General features: G+C 38.3%; 1 protein-coding gene across 1 annotated transcript in view; it reads left to right on the top strand.

Moving 5' to 3' along the window:
* MYO16 (myosin XVI) overlaps window positions 1-20,268 on the top strand; it is a 414,776-nt gene that overhangs the window by 173,655 nt on the left and 220,853 nt on the right. The window contains exon 17 of the mRNA XM_036458153.2: window positions 17,281-17,392. Coding sequence (XP_036314046.1) covers window positions 17,281-17,392 — 112 coding nt within the window. The remainder of the gene's footprint in view (window positions 1-17,280; window positions 17,393-20,268) is intronic.

Below are 20,268 nucleotides of genomic sequence, written 5' to 3' on the forward strand. Positions count from 1 at the left end.
TGTTACACCATCTATAACCAGTTTGTAACCAATATTATCCAAAGTTATGGAGTGTCTACTGTTGCTGTTTATTATGTCTGCTGACAGGGTTCTTCCTCCCAGTGTCTATCAGTCAATGAGTGACTTGGTGCCTGCGAAAATCCTGTGTGGCCACAGTAGAGGGTTAGCTTTTTAGAGAAGGTGTCCTTTGGCTCTGGTCACATGCTCCAGGAGTTTTGGGAGCCTGGGGCTATTATTATGCTAATTTGTATGTCCTAAAGACATGTGCAGTGTATATTTTATGTTTAAGCCCCTAAAACTAAGAGAGGACTGGCCATGCTTATGATTTCTCTAGGGCAGACATTTGCCAAACCAGAATCTGTCTGGAAAAGTGTCTTGTTGCTTGTCTGTATCTGTGAGGTAGACATGCTTTGGTATCCCTGCCACTGAGGCGCTAGTCTTTGTTTGTCCGGCTGTATGTATTTTCCAGGGTCACAACATGTTCTCCTTTGCCATGTGGACCATAGCCCCTTGGTTAACAGAAAAAGACGAAGTTCCCATAAACCCTGAGAGTCAGGATGCAGTTCCCTTTCTCAGTGAGATGTTGGCTCTCCCTTTGAAAGCACGTTTTTAGTGTTTCTCATCCACACGGTCTCAGAAGAGTACTAATCAAGGTGTTCTCTGCTAATGATGTACTTCCTGTTTGGAGAAATGAAGGGATTTTGCTTTTCTTCACTATAAATGCAGAGTAAGTAGTGATTTTAGGTTACTTTAAGATATACATAAAATAGATCATTGTACTGATATGTGTGCAGTGTGTGATTTTAAAGCCTCTTTACATCTACCCAGGAAATGGATGATACTAAATTTGATGACTGCTATATATTTTGACAAATTCTGAACACAACAGGAAGTTCAGCAGAACCCGCCAAAGGGATCCATGTGTTTATTTGGGGATTATTGTTAGAGATAGCTAATTCAAAGCTTTAGCTTTTAGATTGATTAATCTAACACATTTTTTCCTGAAATAAAGTTCCCAAAACAGTATCAACAGAAGGCACTGGGTGGCATTGCTCAGAATGATGCCATGCTCTTGTTGATGTCCTACTGGGTCATGTATAATATAATGTCTGTGTGATACCCAGGCACAGAACAGTTTGTCCCAGGCATGCTGCAATATCTCACCTGTTTAAATATTTCATGGTAAACAGAACATCCTGCAATGATGACTGATTTTATTTCTCAATTGTCTCTTACATCAAACACATTAGCTTGGTAAAATAATCCACATGTTGTACCTGTAAACCCTCGCCATAAAACTCCTGCCCGCTGATAACCTTTGCAAGATAAATTAATAATAAAAAGAAACTCTAAACACTCAAAACATCAGAGGATACTTGCAAATGAGGAATTAAAGTAACAAGATTCTGATATCACTGTGAGTAGATCCCAGGGAGTCCCTTCAGAAGAAAATAAAACTGCTACTGGAGCCTCTGTTACACAGTAGACCCTTCCACTCATTTTCCAAAAAAGGATCCCTTTGGCGTGTTCTGCTGAACTTCCTGTTGTGTTTCTGTGATGGAGAACTGCTCGGAATCCTCAGCAAGAGCCATGGGCTAGAAGCGCTCAGTGTGCGTAGATTCTCAGGAAGAACAGGCTCTGGGCAAGGCCCACTGTGGGTGCCTGATGAATGGTTCCAGTGAAATCTAAAGGAGTAACTCATGTTAAGTGTAAGAAGCCAGAAAAAACAGAGCACTGGGAGTCAGTGCAGGAGGAAGGTCCTGGGGATGGACTGACAGGGAAATTCTACCCTTCACTTGCGTCCTTGCTCTCTGCCCCTTGCCTCTTCAGAAAGTTTGATGGGGGGGTAAGGATCCTGAGAAAAACAATATGAAAAGAGTGAGCTACAAAATTGCATGAAGGAATCAGAAAATGGACTTTTATGTCTATTTGCCCACTTGTAAAGGATGTTTGCCAAACATTGATTTAATTGAAGGAAATGCTTTCTCTTTTTGGTATTGATATGAAAAGCTCACTACAGCAATGAAAGTTCAAAGTAAACAGATCAAGCCAATTTGTTGATTGAAAGATGCACCAGCATTTCAGTATTTAACAAACAAAATATTTACCTTTTTAAATATTTGCTTACCTTTCTGGATTTAGTAATTAAATAATCATTGATATTCTATGTTAGCTTTATACATAATATATAATATAATATACACTGAGTGGCCATAATATTATTATAATCTCTGAATGCATAATAATCTGGCCACTCAGTTTATGTGTGTGTGTGTGTGTGTGTGTGTGTGTGTGTGTGTATTAGAGGTCCAGTGCATGAATTTGTGAATAGGTGTGGTCCAGCCAGCCTGGCCAAAGGGAGGGGACATGGGTGGTTGACCAGCCTGCCTGTTGGCCAAACTCCTGGCCATGGGGACAATTTGAATATTAGCCTTTTATTATATAGGATATACACTGAGTGACCAGATTATTATGCGTTCAGAGATAATAATAACCTGGCCACTCAGTGTATATATGTAGGGTATCCCCCCAAAACTGTATATATATTGTAACAGTTGATAGCTCAATTTTGAAAGTGAAATGTATTGTAATAAACACTGCCTTTATAATAATTCAAAGTGTGTGTGTACATTTTTTGGAACTGTATGACTATCACTTTACCTTGATGCTTCTGTCTTCTCCGCTGTCTCTGGACAAATACTATGTCTCATTTGTCTTTGAATCCCCAATAATCACAATTCTTGGCACATTTAGAAACTCAGTAGTTTTGTTTATTAGACTGAAACTTTATTATCTTAAATTAGCAATTTATAGTAACAAAAACATGGAACTCTCCCCAGTGTACAATCTGTTCAAGTTGGTCTTTATGAAGCTCCCTTGCTTCATCAAAGCAGCATAGATCTACTGTAGCATGGTTAGCTGTGTTTGAGCAATTATCGTGGTCTAAATTTTCATTTACAAATCTTACCTCTTAGTGAGTATTGTGAGTTGGAACCCTGCTTTATTCAGACCCATGACCTTGTGATTGGTATTAAGTTAAACATTTAAAGATGGAATGAATAAATTGACTAATGAAAGAAACTGTCTTATTTCCTGTGATAAGAATGTCCATCCAATGAAAAGAAAATGAATGTTCTGGCAGAAAAGTATGAAAATATTTTTATGAGCATGAACACTGTGATTTTAGCATCCTACGCTAGACAAATTAAATCATGGTTGATAGAATCTTGTCTTTAAATTTCTGCTTTAACTACAAGACTATTACTTACTAGGATCATATCAAAGTATAAAGTGGTTGCTGAAATGCAAAATAACTTAGTAGCATATCATTAAACCTTATAGCAATTTCCAGCTCTAGATCATTATAGAGATGTAGTACAGTTGTTTGAATGTAATATCAACATTTTAAATGTCCTACAATCTCTGACATTTTTAAATGGATTTTGCTTTTTTTTTTTTTGCCTAAAATGTGTGTTTGATGCCATGACTTTCAATTTCAGGAGGAAGACATTTCCTATCTGAAAACAGAGAATAGTGGGCAGTGAGGACATTTAGAACAGTTGGCGTTAGCTGATGAAGATTCTAAACCAAAGTAGTAAAAACAAAGCTCACCACATGATGGAATTTAATACCAGGTGTTTTTCTTCTTCTCACTCCACCTCCTCTGGATTTCTTCTTTTTAGCCTATTACCACTGCTTTCAGTAGTGCTGGTGGCAGACACATCATTCTGCAAGAGGGAATTTAAAAAGGAGGATGAAAAGAAAGAGGCCAGCCCACTTTATCCTTAAATAAAACTTTCCTAAGAAAATTATCTTTATCCAGAAAGAAAAAAGGAAATAGGTCATTAGGTCTCTCTCTCTCTCTCTCTCTCTCTCTCTTTCTTTTAATAATGATTGTGGATTTTAACTTCATTAGTTCATTTAACTAATTGTGTAAATTAATTATTTCTTTCTTAACATTAAGTTTTAGATTTCTTAACAAATCAATTCTTTCTCATTTTAGAAGCTTTTATTTTCATGAAAGTTGAGAACCAAAATTAACTCAAGTGTTTGATGACTTAAATACTGAAATTATTAGAAACAGCAGATTGGGCTAAAAAAAATCTACTAGAAAGATTTGTGTAATGTCTAAAAAAATCCACAGTACAAAAATTTTATTTATATTTATTTCTAAAAAAATATACAGTTTTGTACGTTTGAAAATTGGAGATAAATTTGATAGTGAGGATGCATCTGAGTTTCATTACATAACTCCTTGTATTTTTATTAACATCTGTAATAAGAGGAATTGGTTTAGAAAACTGTAAAATTACTTCTATAAAGAATAATACTGGCCTAATAGTAGTAGTAATAATAAAAGGTTCACCCAATTTCTGCTAGATCAGAATATTGTTTCATTCCTTTAGTATATGATAAGTATCACATGGTATCACTCATATGTGGAATCTAATGAACAAACCTAAATGATGAACAAAACAGATCCAGAGACAGTGAAACATGCAACAGACTGACTTATTTCAAAAGGAAGGGGCAGGAGGCAGGGAAAGACAAGGCTAGAAAGAAATTAACCAAAGAACTTCTATGCACATATGTATAACCCATAGACAAACAATAGTGAGGGGGAAGTCCTGGGGAGGGAGGAGTGAGTGGAGTAGGGTTAATGGGGGAAAATGGACATCTGTAATACTTTCAACAATAAAAATAATAAATATTGAGGAAATAAAGTTAAAACAGAATGTTAATTATTCCTTTGAGTTGACAAACATATTAAACTGGAGATAATCATGCCTACTGTTCTTGAAGATTACAGAGTGCATCTTTGGAAAAATTAATCTTACACATTTAGTATGGACTCAATACCTTTCTATGTAACTGATTGCTTTTTTGTATTCTTGTATAAATTACTTGGATATATCATATTAATATCTCAAAGTAAAAATATCACATCTAGAAGTAATTCATATCAGCTGACTTTTAATAATAATCTTTTCAGAATTTTTGACTTTCAGTTAATTTCTAAATGTAAAGATATAATGATATTTAAGCAACTGGCTTGAGTCTTTTCTGAGAATTCGCTTTTATGCAGAAGGATTTTAACCTAACCACACAATACTACTTGGTCAGGGACCACTTACTTAGAGTATTAACCTATCATTTAAACTCCATTTATGATTTTATGAATAGGGTTTTGTTATTAATAGGTAGAAATATTGAATAGTGTTTAGCATGTAGGTAGAAATATTGGAGTAGTTAAAAGAAATTTTATAACTAACCTGAGAATAAATAAGGAGCGTTGAGTGCTAAGACTTCTTTCCAATCATTTTTCTTTTATATTATCTTGGCTCTGTTTCAAAAAATTATATATGTTGTAATATTGTAAGTGAATTACATTTTTGTGTTATATACAATGTTGTTGAAAATATGTTACATACTTAAAATCACAGCAATAGGTCCCACAGACATACTTTACTAGAAAATGTTTAAAAATAGAAGCAGCCGAAACCGGTTTGGCTCAGTGGTGGAGCGTCGGTCTGCGGACTGAAAGGTCCCAGGTTCGATTCCGGTCAAGGGCATGTACATTGGTTGTGGGCACATCCCCGGTGGGGGGTGTGCAGGAGGCAGCTGGTTGATGTTCATCTCTCATCGACGTTTCTAGCTCTCTATCCCTCTCTCCTCCTCTCTGTAAAAAATCAATAAAATATATATTTAAAAAAAAAATAGAAGCAAAAAGAGGTACAATAGAAGGGTAGGTCTGGTGTAAAACCCACATTTTCCATCCCTATTTTTCCTGCCTTTCTTAGGTTAATTATGAGCAAAGGAATTTGTTATGAAAACATAATCACTTTTATTCAGCTATTAAATAAGAATTGATGTTTAACAAAAATAAAAATTAGGGTATTTAATTTAATTTTTGAAGCTATCCTGAAATATGCAGTCTAATATCCCATTTCTGACATTATCTAGTTGCATGCTTGGTGGCGGTAACATTATTTTAAAGTACAATCTACATTTTATGCTATTACTAGAGGCCTGATGCACAAAATTTATGCACAGGTAGGGTTCCTAGGCCTGGCCGGCTATCAGGGCCAATCGAGGCCTTCAGATCAAGGCCTTCCTGCTGCCTTCCAGGGCCTTCCTTCATTTTGTGCCGCCCCCTGGTATGTCATAGCGAGTGATTGAACTCCTGGTCTCCCAGTCAATCTCCTGAGGGGACACTTTGCATATTAGCCTTTTATATAAGTAGACTAGAGGCCCCTTGCAGGAAGATTCCTGCAATAGGACTTCCTGCTGCAGTCTCCACTGCCCCACCTGCTCCTCTCCCTTCTCCCCGCCCTGCTTGCTTGTTTCTCCGCAGCTTTGCTCTCTTCTGCAGTGCTTGGCTTCTTCCTACGCTGTCTTCAGTCTTCACTCTGGCCTGGATATGCAAATTAACTGTCATCTTGGTTGGGCTAATTTGCATACGTGCCCTGATTGGCTGGTGGGAGTGGCTTGTGGGTATAGCAAAGGTATGGTCAATGTGCATGTTTCTCTTTTATTAGAAAGGATGGTTCACAGTATTTTCCTGAATTTTATTTATTTGTTTATTTTTAAATTATAGATACAGTATTTTACTCATTTTAAGTTCTATATAAAATGCAAATTTATTAAAATGGAGGTGCTATTTTTTTTTTTAATTAACAATCAGAGATATTTTAGCATAATTTGGGAGAGCTATAAGTATGCCAGAGCCTTGAACTTTTGTATGTGGGGTATGTATCCTCATGCATGTGTCTGGACATGTTTTTTTTTTTGTACATGCTAAGTTTGCTGTTTGTCTTCTTATCTTACTAAAAAAGACCATCAAACTAATAGAGTGCAATATTTATATTTATGTTCAAAACTATTTTATTGTATTCTCACTGCCCTTCCTTTGCTTTTGTCCTGCTTCTCTTCTGTTACTTTTGAAAGGAATGAAGCAGATTCATCACCTTTGGTTGTCTACTTCCATGTTTGTTTCTTATTTTAAAATTTATTTCTTATTTTAAAATGATTTTCCAAATAAATTTTCATTACATTATTTAGGGGATTATTCTTTTGATTTTAATTTGGAAAAACAATGATTGGCTTTTATGGCACAGTTTTTTCACTTATTTAGCCAACCTTTTGCCAAAGGAAAAGAGTAGAGGTTGCATTCAATATTTATTTATCAACTACCTTCATATGACTCCTCTTAGGTATAGTGGGAATCTACCATGTCTAAACAGAACTGACCAGGTGTATATGGTAATTTCAAGAAGGATATGGAAACTTTCAGATGTACCTAAAACCTACCATACATCCAACACTAACTTAGATGTTATAAAAATCATTGGAGAACTTTAAGACATGATCTGTATCCACAAAGAATCAAATTAGTGACATTTAATTTTTATACATTAAATAAAAACTGTTAAATATTTAAATGTGTGAGTAAGTGAAGTGGAGAAAGGAAAGTGTATTCTTTAGAATTCCTTAGAGAAAAAGACCTAATTGCAGATTATGAATTTTTTTATATATACACATATGTATATGTGTATGTATATGTGTACATATGATATATATTACATAGGAGGTTTATTTATTGCATAATTGTGGAGGTTGAGAAGTCCCAAGAGCTGCAATCAGCAAGCTGGACACTCAGGGGAGCCAGTAGTATAAGTTACAGTCCAAGAGCCAGCAGCTTCATATCCAAGAAGAGCTGATGCTTCAGTTTGAGTCTGAAGCAGAAGATAATGTCCTGGCTCAATGCAGTGAGACAGGAGGAGTTCCCTCTTACAAGAGGGAATGTCAGCCTTTTTTGTTATCTTTAGTTTTTCAACTGGATGAGGCCCATCAAATTAGGGAGGACAATCTGCTTTACTCATTCACCTATTCATCCAGAAACCTTCTCACAGACATATTCTGAATAATGTTTGAGAAGTATCTAGGCACCCTGTGGCCCAGCCAAGTTGATACATAAAATTCACATGCTCAAAGAGTATGGCTAAAAAGTGTTTTGTTTTGTCATTGTTTGTTTTGTTTTGTTTTTATTCTTAATCCTCATCCAAGGATATTTTTCCATTGATTTTTAGAAAACAATGCAAGGAAAGCAGAGAGAGAATGAGAGAGAGAAAGAGAGAGAGAGAGAGAGAGAGAGAGAGAGAGAGAGAGAGAGAGAGAGAGAGACAGACAGACAGACCTGGATGTGTGAGAGAGAAATCGATTGGTTGCCTTCTACAAAAGCCTAAACCAGGGCCAGGGATTAAACCTGCAACTGAGGTACATGCCCTTGACCAGAACTGAACCCAGGACCTTTCAATCCAAGAGCCAGTGCTTATCCACTGAGCCAAACTGCCTAGAGCTACAAGGTTTTGTTTTGGATGTGTGCTTGGTGTGGCCTTGGTATTAATACATGGGTCTGGATGAGCAGGAAAAGAAACCTGGTGGGGAGGTGGTAGCAAAGAGAGCAGATTAATATTAAATTCTATGGTGGCAGCAACAGTGGTGAGGAGGATGCCATATGGAAAATTCCACTAAATCCCAATGGTTTGATGAGGTGAATCTGTGTTATGGGGAGTCCTGGAAAACATGTAGGAGGTTTTATTATTTAGGTGGAATGTTTATGAGTAGAGGAGAGAGCTGACATGATGGTAAGAAAATTTGGGAAGATTAATCTGACAGAGGCTCATTATGTACACTCATTGTTTTCAGTCTATCTTGACAACTACTTGGTACGCTCCGTATGAGTGGGATTTAAAGGCTGTTCTTGCCTTTCTGTTGGGCATCCATGTCCAGGCGGTGCTAATAGTCTGGACAAAGTGCTGTAATAGAGGGACTGCAGAGTTTGGGAGAGCTTATAGGAAGAGCATTCAGCCTAAGACTTCCCAGAGGTCGTGGTTATGAAGAACAATGGCATTTACCAGAATGCTCAGTGGTTCTTGCATGGAGATCATGTTGACATTGGAGGGAATAAGGAGTGAAGGCACAGAGGCGGATGAGAATGGGGCCTCTCTGAGGGATGGAAGGAAGTTCCGTGTGGCAAGAGCTCAGAGGACAGGAGAGGAGTGGCTTAGTGAAGATCAGAAGCTGAAGAAATTTTGGAATCCCAGGATGTGATGATGTGGCCCCTGGCAAACTGTGCTGGGGAGGTCACACAAAAAAGCAAGACTTTGATAGGGAAAGTGAGCTCACTAAATTCCCATTCTGAAAAGAGAACTTTGACTGCAGTGTGAAAAATGGATCAGAGGTGAGCAGGACTGGGTACCTGGGAACACAGGCTCCAAAGTGTTTGGAGGATTTGGAAGGAGGGAGCTGGAGCCTGGTGCAGCCCCAGGGCAAAAGGTGAGCTAAGCTTATCTCTAGAGGCTGGAGGTGTTGGCATATGGAGAGGAAGGCACAGCTCTTAAATTCCCAGTGAATGTAGAATCAATCCCCTTAGGCAAAATTCCACAGGGAATTGGAGGAGAAATAAGTTTGGACATTCTGAGTAACCTAATAGTGAAACTGAAAGGAGAAATAAGTTTGGACATTCTGAGTAACCTAATAGTGAAACTGAAAGGGCAGATACTCACATTAAATCATTTGAGAGGATATTACAATTTTATGCCTACCAAATTGAAAGAACTTGCCATATTTGTGGGTTACAGTCAACCCAGTATTTTTCACAGAGATAGCAGTACATAATCATATAAAAAATATATATATATGTTTATTGATTTCAGAGAGGAAAGGAGAGGGGGAGAGAGAGAGAAACATCAATGATGAGAAAAAATCATTGATTGGCTGCCTCCTGCACACCCCCTACTGGGGACTGAGCCTGCAATCTGGGCATGTGCTCTGACTGGGAATCTAATTGTGATCTCCTGGTTCATAGGTCGATGCTCAACCCCTGAGCCATACCAGCCTGGCAGTCCATAATCATTTGATGCAAGTTCATTGATGAGTCCCAGGAGAACTCAGGAAACAACACATCTATCAGTATTAACTCAGTATATGCTCCTATGTTTCAATGGCCTATTCTGTAATATATACATTCTAGAGAAGCTTCCATGCCCTCCCTTTCTCAGTCAGTACTTAAGACACAGGGTTATGTTTATCCTTCATGATAGTGTTACAGACGTGACCTTTCACAACAAGTTATACTATGCTTTTTCATAACCGTTTCCCCTAAGGGGAGATGTTAGCACCTGCTCAAGCTTGGCTGACCCATACTGGTGTTTATATGTACATATATGCTGCCCATCCCCAAGTACAGAGCAGGAGAAAGCCTGGGACTGACTTGGGGTGAGTTACAGAAAGCTCCCCCATCACCCCTCACAGATGCAGCCCTGGGCCTTGGCTTTTGGGAACAGGCTCATGAAAGCCAGATCAATGCACACATCCCATCCTGAGCAAAACCTTTTCCCTTCTGTACTATCAGTTCTCTGAGAAGGAAAGGGTGCTTCTTCCTGTGGCAGCAGGGGCCCAAGCCCGACACAGGCATGAGGAATGGATGCAGACAGGGCTGAGGGCCCCTCCACACTTGTCCGAGGCCCTTGGGGCAGGACACAGCTACTCGGTTCTCGTGTCTCCACCCCTCGCTCTCTGAATGACACACAGTCAGGAAAGAAGTTAGTTAACCATAACCACTCACTGTTTGAAGGATGGTTAAGAGTTTAATTTGTTCCACCAGATGTTTTGACGAAATATACTGACTGATTAGAAAAATATGGACAAACTATTCTGGGAATGTCACAAGACCCAGAGTCTCTCCGAATGCGTAATTTATTAAATGGATTCTGTTCTTTTCCTGAATTTATTAAACGATTCTGTGCTTTTCCTGAAGACCACTGGCAGGGTTTCCTCTTTCCAAACAAAACAGTTTGCAGCTAACATATTAACATTCTCATTGGTGGAGATTTGTGTATCTGAAACTATGTTAATAACAGTCTTAACCATATTTTGTTGAGAGCAGGGAGGATTTAAAGTTGGTTAATACTTTCCAGATAGTTTCAAGACAATAAAGAACAGAATTTCCTTTTGAGGAGTAAGGTGGGGAGGGGAGGGCAAGAAGCAGGGATTTACCATCTTCATTAGCAAACCGCAAACAGTGTTCTCTTTATTGTTGCCAACTGTTTGATTTTTGCCTTACCTGGTTTCTGTTTACATATTAAATGTTCCCAAGGCAAGGCAGCTTTGCCCACAGGAGAGAAGACCTTGTTCTTTTGTATTTATGCTTCTGATAAACACTGAGCAAAACATCCTGTTTATAGTCTGTGGGCCTCGGACTTGGTAAACGGGTCACACACGTGCTTCTAAGGACATTGTATATCTTTTCTTTACATGTGAGTCTTTATTCCCCGTGTGCCCTGGGCACATGCAGGCACACAAGCAGTGCTTTCCTGTCTCTGAGTGGTGGTGCCTGGTGAATGTGGGCAGGGCAGCTGTTTTTTCAGTTTGTTCTTTTAGTTCATTATTCCCTCCCTCTTTCCCTCCCTTCCTCCCTCTGCCCCCTTCCTCTCCTCCTCTCCTCTCCTCTCCTCTCCTCTCCTCTCCTCTCCTCTCCTCTCCTCTCCTCTCCTCTCCTCTCCTCTCCTCTCCTCTCCTCTCCTCTCCTCTCCTCTTCTTCTTTCTTTTCTTCCTTTCTTCTTTCTTTATAGTTGATGTATAAAGTTACACATGTTTAAGGTGTACAATATGTTGGCTTGATACATTTATATACCGCAATAATTGTCACCTAATTATTATTTCTTTGTTGTGGTGAGAATGATTGTAATCTAGTCACCTAGCAGCTTTGAAATTAATAGTCCAGCCTTGTTGACTGAAATCACTATGCTCTGTGCTACATCTCCAGGACTTACTCATCTGCTGGTTGCCAGTTTGCAGTGTGTATGCAACATTGTGAGACAGAAGGCAGGGGCACCATGGGGGTCACAGGTCTTGAAATGCCAAGGTAGAGTTTTTGCAAATGGCTATTGTTTGTATTTGATATTCAGATCTTGCTACCTTGAATTTCCAGTCTTCATGTAGGAGGGACGCCATAGGCGAGGGGGTAGAGGTTTTAATTTGTCCCTTCATGCAGAACATTTTCAATAGTTTTCATTGTGGACTCTTGTTAACAAAGGAAAATTCTCCTATGATTTAGTGCACGACTTAAGTTTATCCATATGTTTCCAAAGAACCTAAAAAACTTAGTCCAGGATCTTCTTTTCTTTACTACAAAGCATAAGTATCACCACATAGACACATTCACACACAAACAGTACAATCACACACACAGTACACACATGATTTTGTCTATAAATTTGACTTACCTTGGAAGATATATCACTGGAATGCTGCTTGCCATGACAGGCAACAAATTGGAACAATGGAATAGTTGATTAAAAATAGCAATAGAAATAGTTGATTAGAAATAGTCAACATTGGTGGTTACTGACTTATTTTAAATACATTTAACTTGCATTGAAAATGTTTTCTTATCCAAAGCCCAAACATAATTTTGCAGTGCCCAATTCTCACACATTTTTATTTGGTTTGCTGTAGAAAACAAAGATATTTATATATTTGATGCAGGTGTGCTTTTTTTTTCATGCTGATCTATAAAAATGAGATTTATAAACTTGCTAAAAAAAAAAAAAAACCCCACAAAAAAAACAAAACCCAAACCACTATCAAATGTGGTAAACAAAGAGAGTATGAATCCCCAAAGAAACTACAAAAAAACTTTTCTAGAACTAATAAATGAGGTAGGAAAGTCATTGGAGCAGGAATGAACCAGCTATCACTGAATTCTATTCTTATGTCAAAGATGCTCTGTTCATGTCTGGACATTTTATTGGGGGCCTCCTCAGGGACAGAGAGGCCCAGCCAGAGAGGAATCTGGGCTCTGCGGCATGTCCCAGGCTTCCTCTGAGCTGTGAGCTATCCCAATTCACACTAGTTGAGCAAGTAGAGAGTTGGGTCAGAAAATAGTAGGTTAGTAGTGAAATATCTTGTGAAATCTTCAAAGTTCATGAGATTATTTTATTCAATTAAAATCTACACTAATAAAAAAGTATGCAAATTGGCTGTACCTCCATGATGGCCATCAGCCAATCAGGAGTAAGTATGCAAATTAACCCCAAAAAGGTGGTTGGTTAAGTTGCATATGCAGGCATGGAGCAAAGACTGAAGGCTCCGGCTTGAGTAAAGACTGAAGACTGAAGAGGCTTGGCTTCTCTGCTACAGCCACAGTGAAGGCCTGGGTCCCGGGTGCCAGTGGAAAATCATTGCCAGCAGCCAGGGAAAGGAAGGCCTATTGCAGGAATCTTTGTGCAATGGGCCTCTAGTATATCTTATTTCATAATAATTTCACTGCTTATTTTTTGTCCTTCCACATATTCAAGCAAATATATAAATTAGGAAGATGCCTAGTGAGGCTGTACAATCTTTCTTTCCCTCCCATCTCCCCTGTAGGAAACATATAATTGAACTTGAGAAGAAATGAGGAGTTAGGACAGACTGTGTTGGCTGATTAGGACAGAGTGTGTTGGTTGGCTAATTACTAGACTGGTTATGTTAAACAAGTTTTGATTTCCTTAGACCTCAAATGGGCACAATACAAGCTCTTGTCATGATCAATGTGGAGATTAACTGAAGAAATGCTTTTAAAACATACAGTCAATGATTTGACACATGGCTTCAGTTTCCACTGCTTTTCCCTTTGAATGGGATTAATCAAACAGTATACATCCATCTATAACTTTTAATATTATACAGCCCACATGTCACAGTCTTGTACTACAAGGTAGAAACGATATCTAGAGCATTCCCTTGGTCTGCCAATGTTAGGAAAAAAACCAAAACAAACAAACAAACAAAAAAAACGACAATACAACCAATGATACAGTCTCTGATGTTCCTGACTTTGGACATTGAGATATTTTTATGTTGCCAAACATTACTGTGCCAAGTTATGAGTTAAAATGAGGAAATTAAAAAAAAAAGCAGATTAAGTTATAAGTGTGTGATTTTGAATCATAAAAAGTTAATTGAAAATATATTGAATACTGAGTACTAAGTTGAAATACTGGAAATTGTGGGACCATTAGTTAATAGGTGACAGAGTTGGAAACTCAGATAAAAACTTGCACAGAGTTATTAGGGTGGTTTTCAACCACTATGTTGAGATTAGTGGGAAAATATCAAGGAGCTATAGTTAGTCTGTAACCCACAACTATAACCATTCCTATTTTTAAGCATTAAAAATGCCTAGAAATGCCAGGGAAAACACTGCACATGTGATTGTCAACTTTCAAGTGATTCATATCAGGAAAAATTAGTCAAGAAGTGAGAACTATGATCTTCTCCTTGTATCTATTACTTTTATCTAAGAAAACAGAAAAATTATATTTTATAGATGAAAATATTTTCCATTGTTGAAAGCATTTGTTAAAATTTCTCAAAATGCCTCTCACTTCATTCGGCTTAGTTATTTGTGTGATTAAGAGCTTCATTGCACAAAGCAATTTGACTGAGAGCTCCCCACATATACAAAATATTTTCTTTCCAAGAAATGCTCATATTCTGCATGTACATTGCATGTTGAGTACAGAAAGCATACCACACACACTATCTTATTTCATCCTCATAAGAGCATCATGAACTAAAAATGAAGACTTTTTAAATCTTATTTTTTATATATTTTCTCCATTTTATAAGTAATAAAAGGTTTAACATGTCACCAGAAAGGAGCATAAAGGACTCAACTCTGAGTCTTCAGATTTTTAGTTGTAATATTTTAATAGGCATATTCTTCAAGTATTTTTCTGTCCTTGTATGTAGTTTTGCTATTAAATGACGTCAAAGGGAAATGAGTACTTTTAATTTCCAAAAAATAAACTTTTAATATTTTATACTAACCTCATTTTAAGATAGCTTTGCTAGTAACCAAAAATGAATTTCTAGTGAAACAATCCCAGATGCTATTGAAGAGTGGGGGAATTTAAAAGTTTAGTTTTTTTGAAGAGACTGAGTTCTATATTTTTTATAATGTTCATGCCAACAAATGTTCTAGCTATAGCGGAGAATGAGCAATATCAAAGCGTCGTTCCTGCCACCAGTCAAACTGCCCTCTAAAATTCTCTATTTTGATTGAATTTCTCTTGGACTATTACATCATTAACAGCCATGTCTACAACTACCAAGATTAATTTCACATTGCTTCTTCTACCCAGAATGTAACTGAAGTTAAATCTGTTATGAGAATAAGGAGAATTGAGAGTGGTGATAATTTCTTACCATTAAGACCTTCATTAGAAAAACTAAATCCAGGAAACACTGATCCCTTTACTCCCTTGAGATGTCACCACCTTTGGACCCGTATCCTCACCTTTCTCAGTGGGAAACTCACCCTCCACTGTAGTCCTGATTCTAACCCCTCTCTCTTTTTCAGCACCTTCCTTCTCTTCACCACACCTCCTCCAACAACTCCCTTTCTCTTAGTTTTTTTTCCCCCTCCTGTCTTTATGTGTTTCTATCTCAGCATATAATTATTCTGGTCTCTCCCAAAACACTGGGCTGTTTTATCTCTATCCTTCACAGCCACCATTGAGGAAAGAAAGTCCGCACAGAACCCACTTCCACACCACAGTCTGCAGTCCATGTCCTCCCCAGTTTCCTTTGACTATGGTTTATTTTCTGTCAATATCAGTCTTCTAAACATGTGCTCTCTTTATTTTGATGACTGAGTACATTTAATGTCCCTACTCCCGTCCTGAACACTCAAGTCTTTCTTCACCTCTAAAATTTTAGCATCTCCAGTGCATTCCCTCCATGGTGTTTTGCATGCTGATGATTTCCAGATTTTATTCTCTAATCCTTTCTGAGTTTCAGGTCCCTAAGGCCAATTGTTTCTTTGAACTTTGCTTGAACTTTAATAAGATGTTCAAAGTCAACAGGACTAACATAAAATATAAGACTTTCTCTGTCAAGAAACTTCCTCTTCCTCTTGAGGATACTCTTTAGTTGAATGAGTCCAGAGTCCATTCTTTTCCTCAGGTAGAAACTTGAAAGGCATCATTGATGCATCTCCTTTCTCGCCCCCCCTGTGTCCAATCTGCCCCCTCATCCTGCAAATTCAGCCTCCTCGATGTCTCTCTATATCTTCTTTTCTTCACCACTGATCTAGTGAGAGACCACCTAGTACTCTTTGTTGCCTTATCTCTTTCCAGGTAATCTTTCACTGGGATACCAGAATGTTCTATCTGAAACAACAATCTGCTCATGTCATTTCTTAGTTTCGTGATCATTAGCACTACCCATTTTACCTCCAAGACATAGGTGAAACTCTTCTGAAAGGCATACAAGACTCTGGCTACCTGTCTGACCTCATCCATCTCTGCTCCTGTCACCATAGACTCCAATTTTGCTGGTCTTCCCAAGTTTCCCATGTACATCATGCACACTCAATCCTGTGTTCCTTTGTATGTGTTGCTAATTTTTAATGAACATCCTTAAAGATTTGTTTGGCAGGTTCTTATTGAAGTGTCAATTCTTGAAACCAAAGCTTCTTTCTCTCCTACAACCATTTCTCATCATGTCCTTCTAGGTTTGGTCCCTTCCTGGGCCCCTTACTGACCCCTCTCATTCATCTCTATTGTTCTACTTCCATATGGTGTCGAAGCTACCTCTTCTCTTGTCCATGCCCTGGATGTGTGTGTATGTATATATATACATACATATATATATATATATATATATATATATATATATATATATATATATATATATATATTGGATGTTGAGCTTCCAGGGATGAGCTCTTTATCTTCATATCCTAAGCTGGCTAGCACAGTATATTTGGCAGGTGATTCTTATGTGTTTGTTGAATGAAAGGAATAAATCAATGACATAACCAACCACTTCCTAATTAAAAGATACCAACAAGGAAAAATAACAAATTACTTTAAATTAATACCCTTTAATAAACATACTAACTACACTGCGTATGATAGGCCCCACTAAATTTCTGTGTGAAATACATAAAAAACACCGTGACCTTCTCTTTTCAGAAGGAAGGGTGAAGCTAAGGTGAGAACCAAGTAAAACAGTGTAAATATGTTCTGGTACAACAAGAACCGTTCTTGTTTCCTTCCTGAAACATCATGTGCTATTATGTATCCAAGCCTTATAAACACAGGGGTGCGCCATGTCCAGGTGATTTCCATTATTCCAGAGGCCAGCTATGGCCGAAGTGACTTTTAACCATGGCAGCTTGACCAGGAGCCAAGCTATAATGCTGTGTGCTCTTTATCTTAACAGGTATTTGAACCAGACCCTAAGAGACGATGTATCAACAGCAGAGCATTCCCTGAACAGGGAGAGGTTTGCTGTTTTGAAACAAGCCCTGAATGTAGTTGGCTTCAGTAACGTGGTGAGTTATAAATATTTCACTGAGAAAACAACCGTGCGTTAATTTATTAAAGTTAATCTTTCAAAAGCTTGCACCGAGTCTCTATCGCATTCCGGATGTGGTTGCAAACACTCGTGAGTCAGCAGAGGATAAACCCCAATCTGATCTCTGCCCCTGGAGTTTACATTCTAGTGGGGAAATGGACCTACACAAGGTGGTCAGGTCATAGGTACTGGGACGACCCATAGGGAGTGACAAGAGGAGGGGCTGCTACTTCCCAGGGGGTGGCCAAGGAGACCAATGAACCATGTGAGCCACATGAAAAGAACTTTACATTGACACATGTAAGAGGAAAATTGGCAGATCTGAAGGAACTGGTCGTTGGTGAGAATCACTGTATTACAATATCTTCCTGAACAATATAAAGCTTTTTTACCCCTTTTGATTGAACTTATTGTGGTGACTCTGGTTAACAAAATTATACAGGTTTCAGGTGCACAATTCCACAACACATCATCTGTACACTGCACTGTGTGTTCACCACCCCAAGCCAAATGTTCGTTCATTACTATTCATGCCCCCTAAACCCTCCACCACCTCCTCCTACCCCATCCCCTGAGCAGTCACCACATTGTTGTCCTTTTTATCATCATTATTATTATTTTTAAAAGAATTACCAAACACATGCAAGCATTATGAAGCTGAGGAATATAATTTAACATGTATACATTTCTGGGATCATATAAATGTCCTAAATCTGTGTTGTACAGTATGGTAGCCATGGTCACTTGTGGGTACTGGACACTCGTAATATGGCTAATGAGAGTGAGGGAATGGGTTTTTATTTTTTCATTGTTTTAATTAATTTAAATTGAAATAAAATTATGTGGTGAATTATGTTACTGAATTGTATGGCACAGGTCTAGAGAATAAGAAACATGAAATGATCTAAGCTTTGTGACTTCTCAGAATTCCTCCAAATCTCTTTGCCTTACACATTATCTGTTTCCCCTTACTGAATATGGTGTGCTCTTGAATTATGGCCAGTTGCTCATTAACAATTGATATGAGATTATATGGGAAACTTTGGTATGCCAGTAGCCCAGGAGCCCAAATGTAGTCATAGATTTTTAAATGTTATTTTTCTTTTCCTTAAACCACTAACTTAATTGCTTTGGGTAGTTGTCTGTTTTTTTCTTCCCCACATAGAGAAGGCTATGAGGCAGTGAATGGGTAGGAATGGGTGGGAAGATGTGGAAAAGGGAGGGGAAGGAGAAGGGGACTCAACCCTAAATGAATTAGCTCAGGGCCCTTTGTTTCACTCCACTCTTACACTCTTACCCCATTAGTGACTGGAATTCTGCGAAGGGCAATCATGGCTTTTTTTTTTTTTTTTTGGTTCTCTGATCATCCAATCTAAGTATCTAAGTATTTGTTTTTACTAACTCCTACCCCTTGCACTTTCCTATCTTTACACTTGCTGCTGTTGAATTTTTTGTCATTCTCCCCTTTCTCCATGGCCTGAAATATCTGCTGTCTTATAGGAAACTGGGATGTAGATGGCAGGTAAGGAACCATCCTGCCAAAGTACCAGGTGCTTGGAAACAGGGCCTTAAAAATCCATGATTGATCCTAAAAGGCAGGGCAAGCAAAATATACCTTCCACCTAAGATAGCAAATAGAGAACCCAGCAACCTTTTTGGTAGAAGAAATATAGGCATTTCAACACAAGACAACCCCTTCATCTTGACCCTTTGGGGAGACTGGGATAATGACAATTGAGTCTGCTTCATAGGACTACATCATGTCCAATACGATTGGAAGGAAGGTATTTGGGCGGGCAAGGGCCTTGAATGAAGACCTTGTAAATGATTGTGGTCTTGGGAGGTCTGTTCACGAAGGCACCTTCACCTCTTCCCTTCATCACCGCCAGCCTAGCCTGCCCGCAAGGAGGCGGTTGAGTGTTGCTTCCAGAGTAGTTTATTTGCATCCCTGTCAGAGTATTTACTGCACTTTAATTCATGTTAAGTATAGCCTTCACACCTCTGCTCGCCACCATTAAACTGTAAGAACCTTGCGGGCAGAGCAAAGCCTTCCTGTGGGGGTGTCCAGAAGTGCCTATGTCATGGGGGGCTAGAACATTTAATGGGTTACTAGATTTATTAAAAGGTCAAGGGAGTCCAGCCAGTATGGTTCTATGGTTGAGCAACAACCCATGAACCAAGAGATCATAGGTCTGATTCCTGGTCAGGGCACATGCCCATGTTGCAGGCTCAGTAAGGGCCATACAGGAGGCAGCTGATCAATGATTCTGTAATAAATAAAAAAAAAAAAAAAAAAAAAAAAAGGTGGGGGGAATTGTCAGGTAGTGTAAGAGGTAAAGTGTTACTTAAACAAGCATAAATGAATTAAATTTGAAACACTCATTTATGATCTGGGAGCTACCAAAAGCCATTTTTAGGTTGTGCTGAAATCATAGAGTGCTAACCTGAAAATGACTCAGCGATCATTGTTGTCAGTGCCCTCATTTTAAAGATGATCAAATGATGTCCTTTGATGACAGTAGAGGTTCTGGAGAAATTCACGAAGTCCCAAGGAATATATTGTTTCAACTATATATTTATAAAGACAATAAGAGTAGTTCTTAGTAAAACTCCCACAGGCAGGAGCTTTTGGTTTCCAAATTGCAGGTTAGGAAAATAAATAAAACTTTAAAAGGTTATGACACTCGCCCTTTATGGAACTTGACCAGTTTTACCATTGATAACATCACACTAAGTACATATTATTCTAGAAAAGTATGTTCTAGCTTACAGCATTTTATTGACGTTTCTTTCTTTCCACAAAAATGACTGTCCAGGTCCAAATTTAAGGTATTTTTTTTCCTTTATGCAGAG

The sequence above is a fragment of the Pipistrellus kuhlii genome, unplaced genomic scaffold (assembly GCF_014108245.1).
Source record: "Pipistrellus kuhlii isolate mPipKuh1 unplaced genomic scaffold, mPipKuh1.p scaffold_m20_p_3, whole genome shotgun sequence".
NCBI classification, from domain to species: Eukaryota; Metazoa; Chordata; class Mammalia; order Chiroptera; family Vespertilionidae; genus Pipistrellus; species Pipistrellus kuhlii.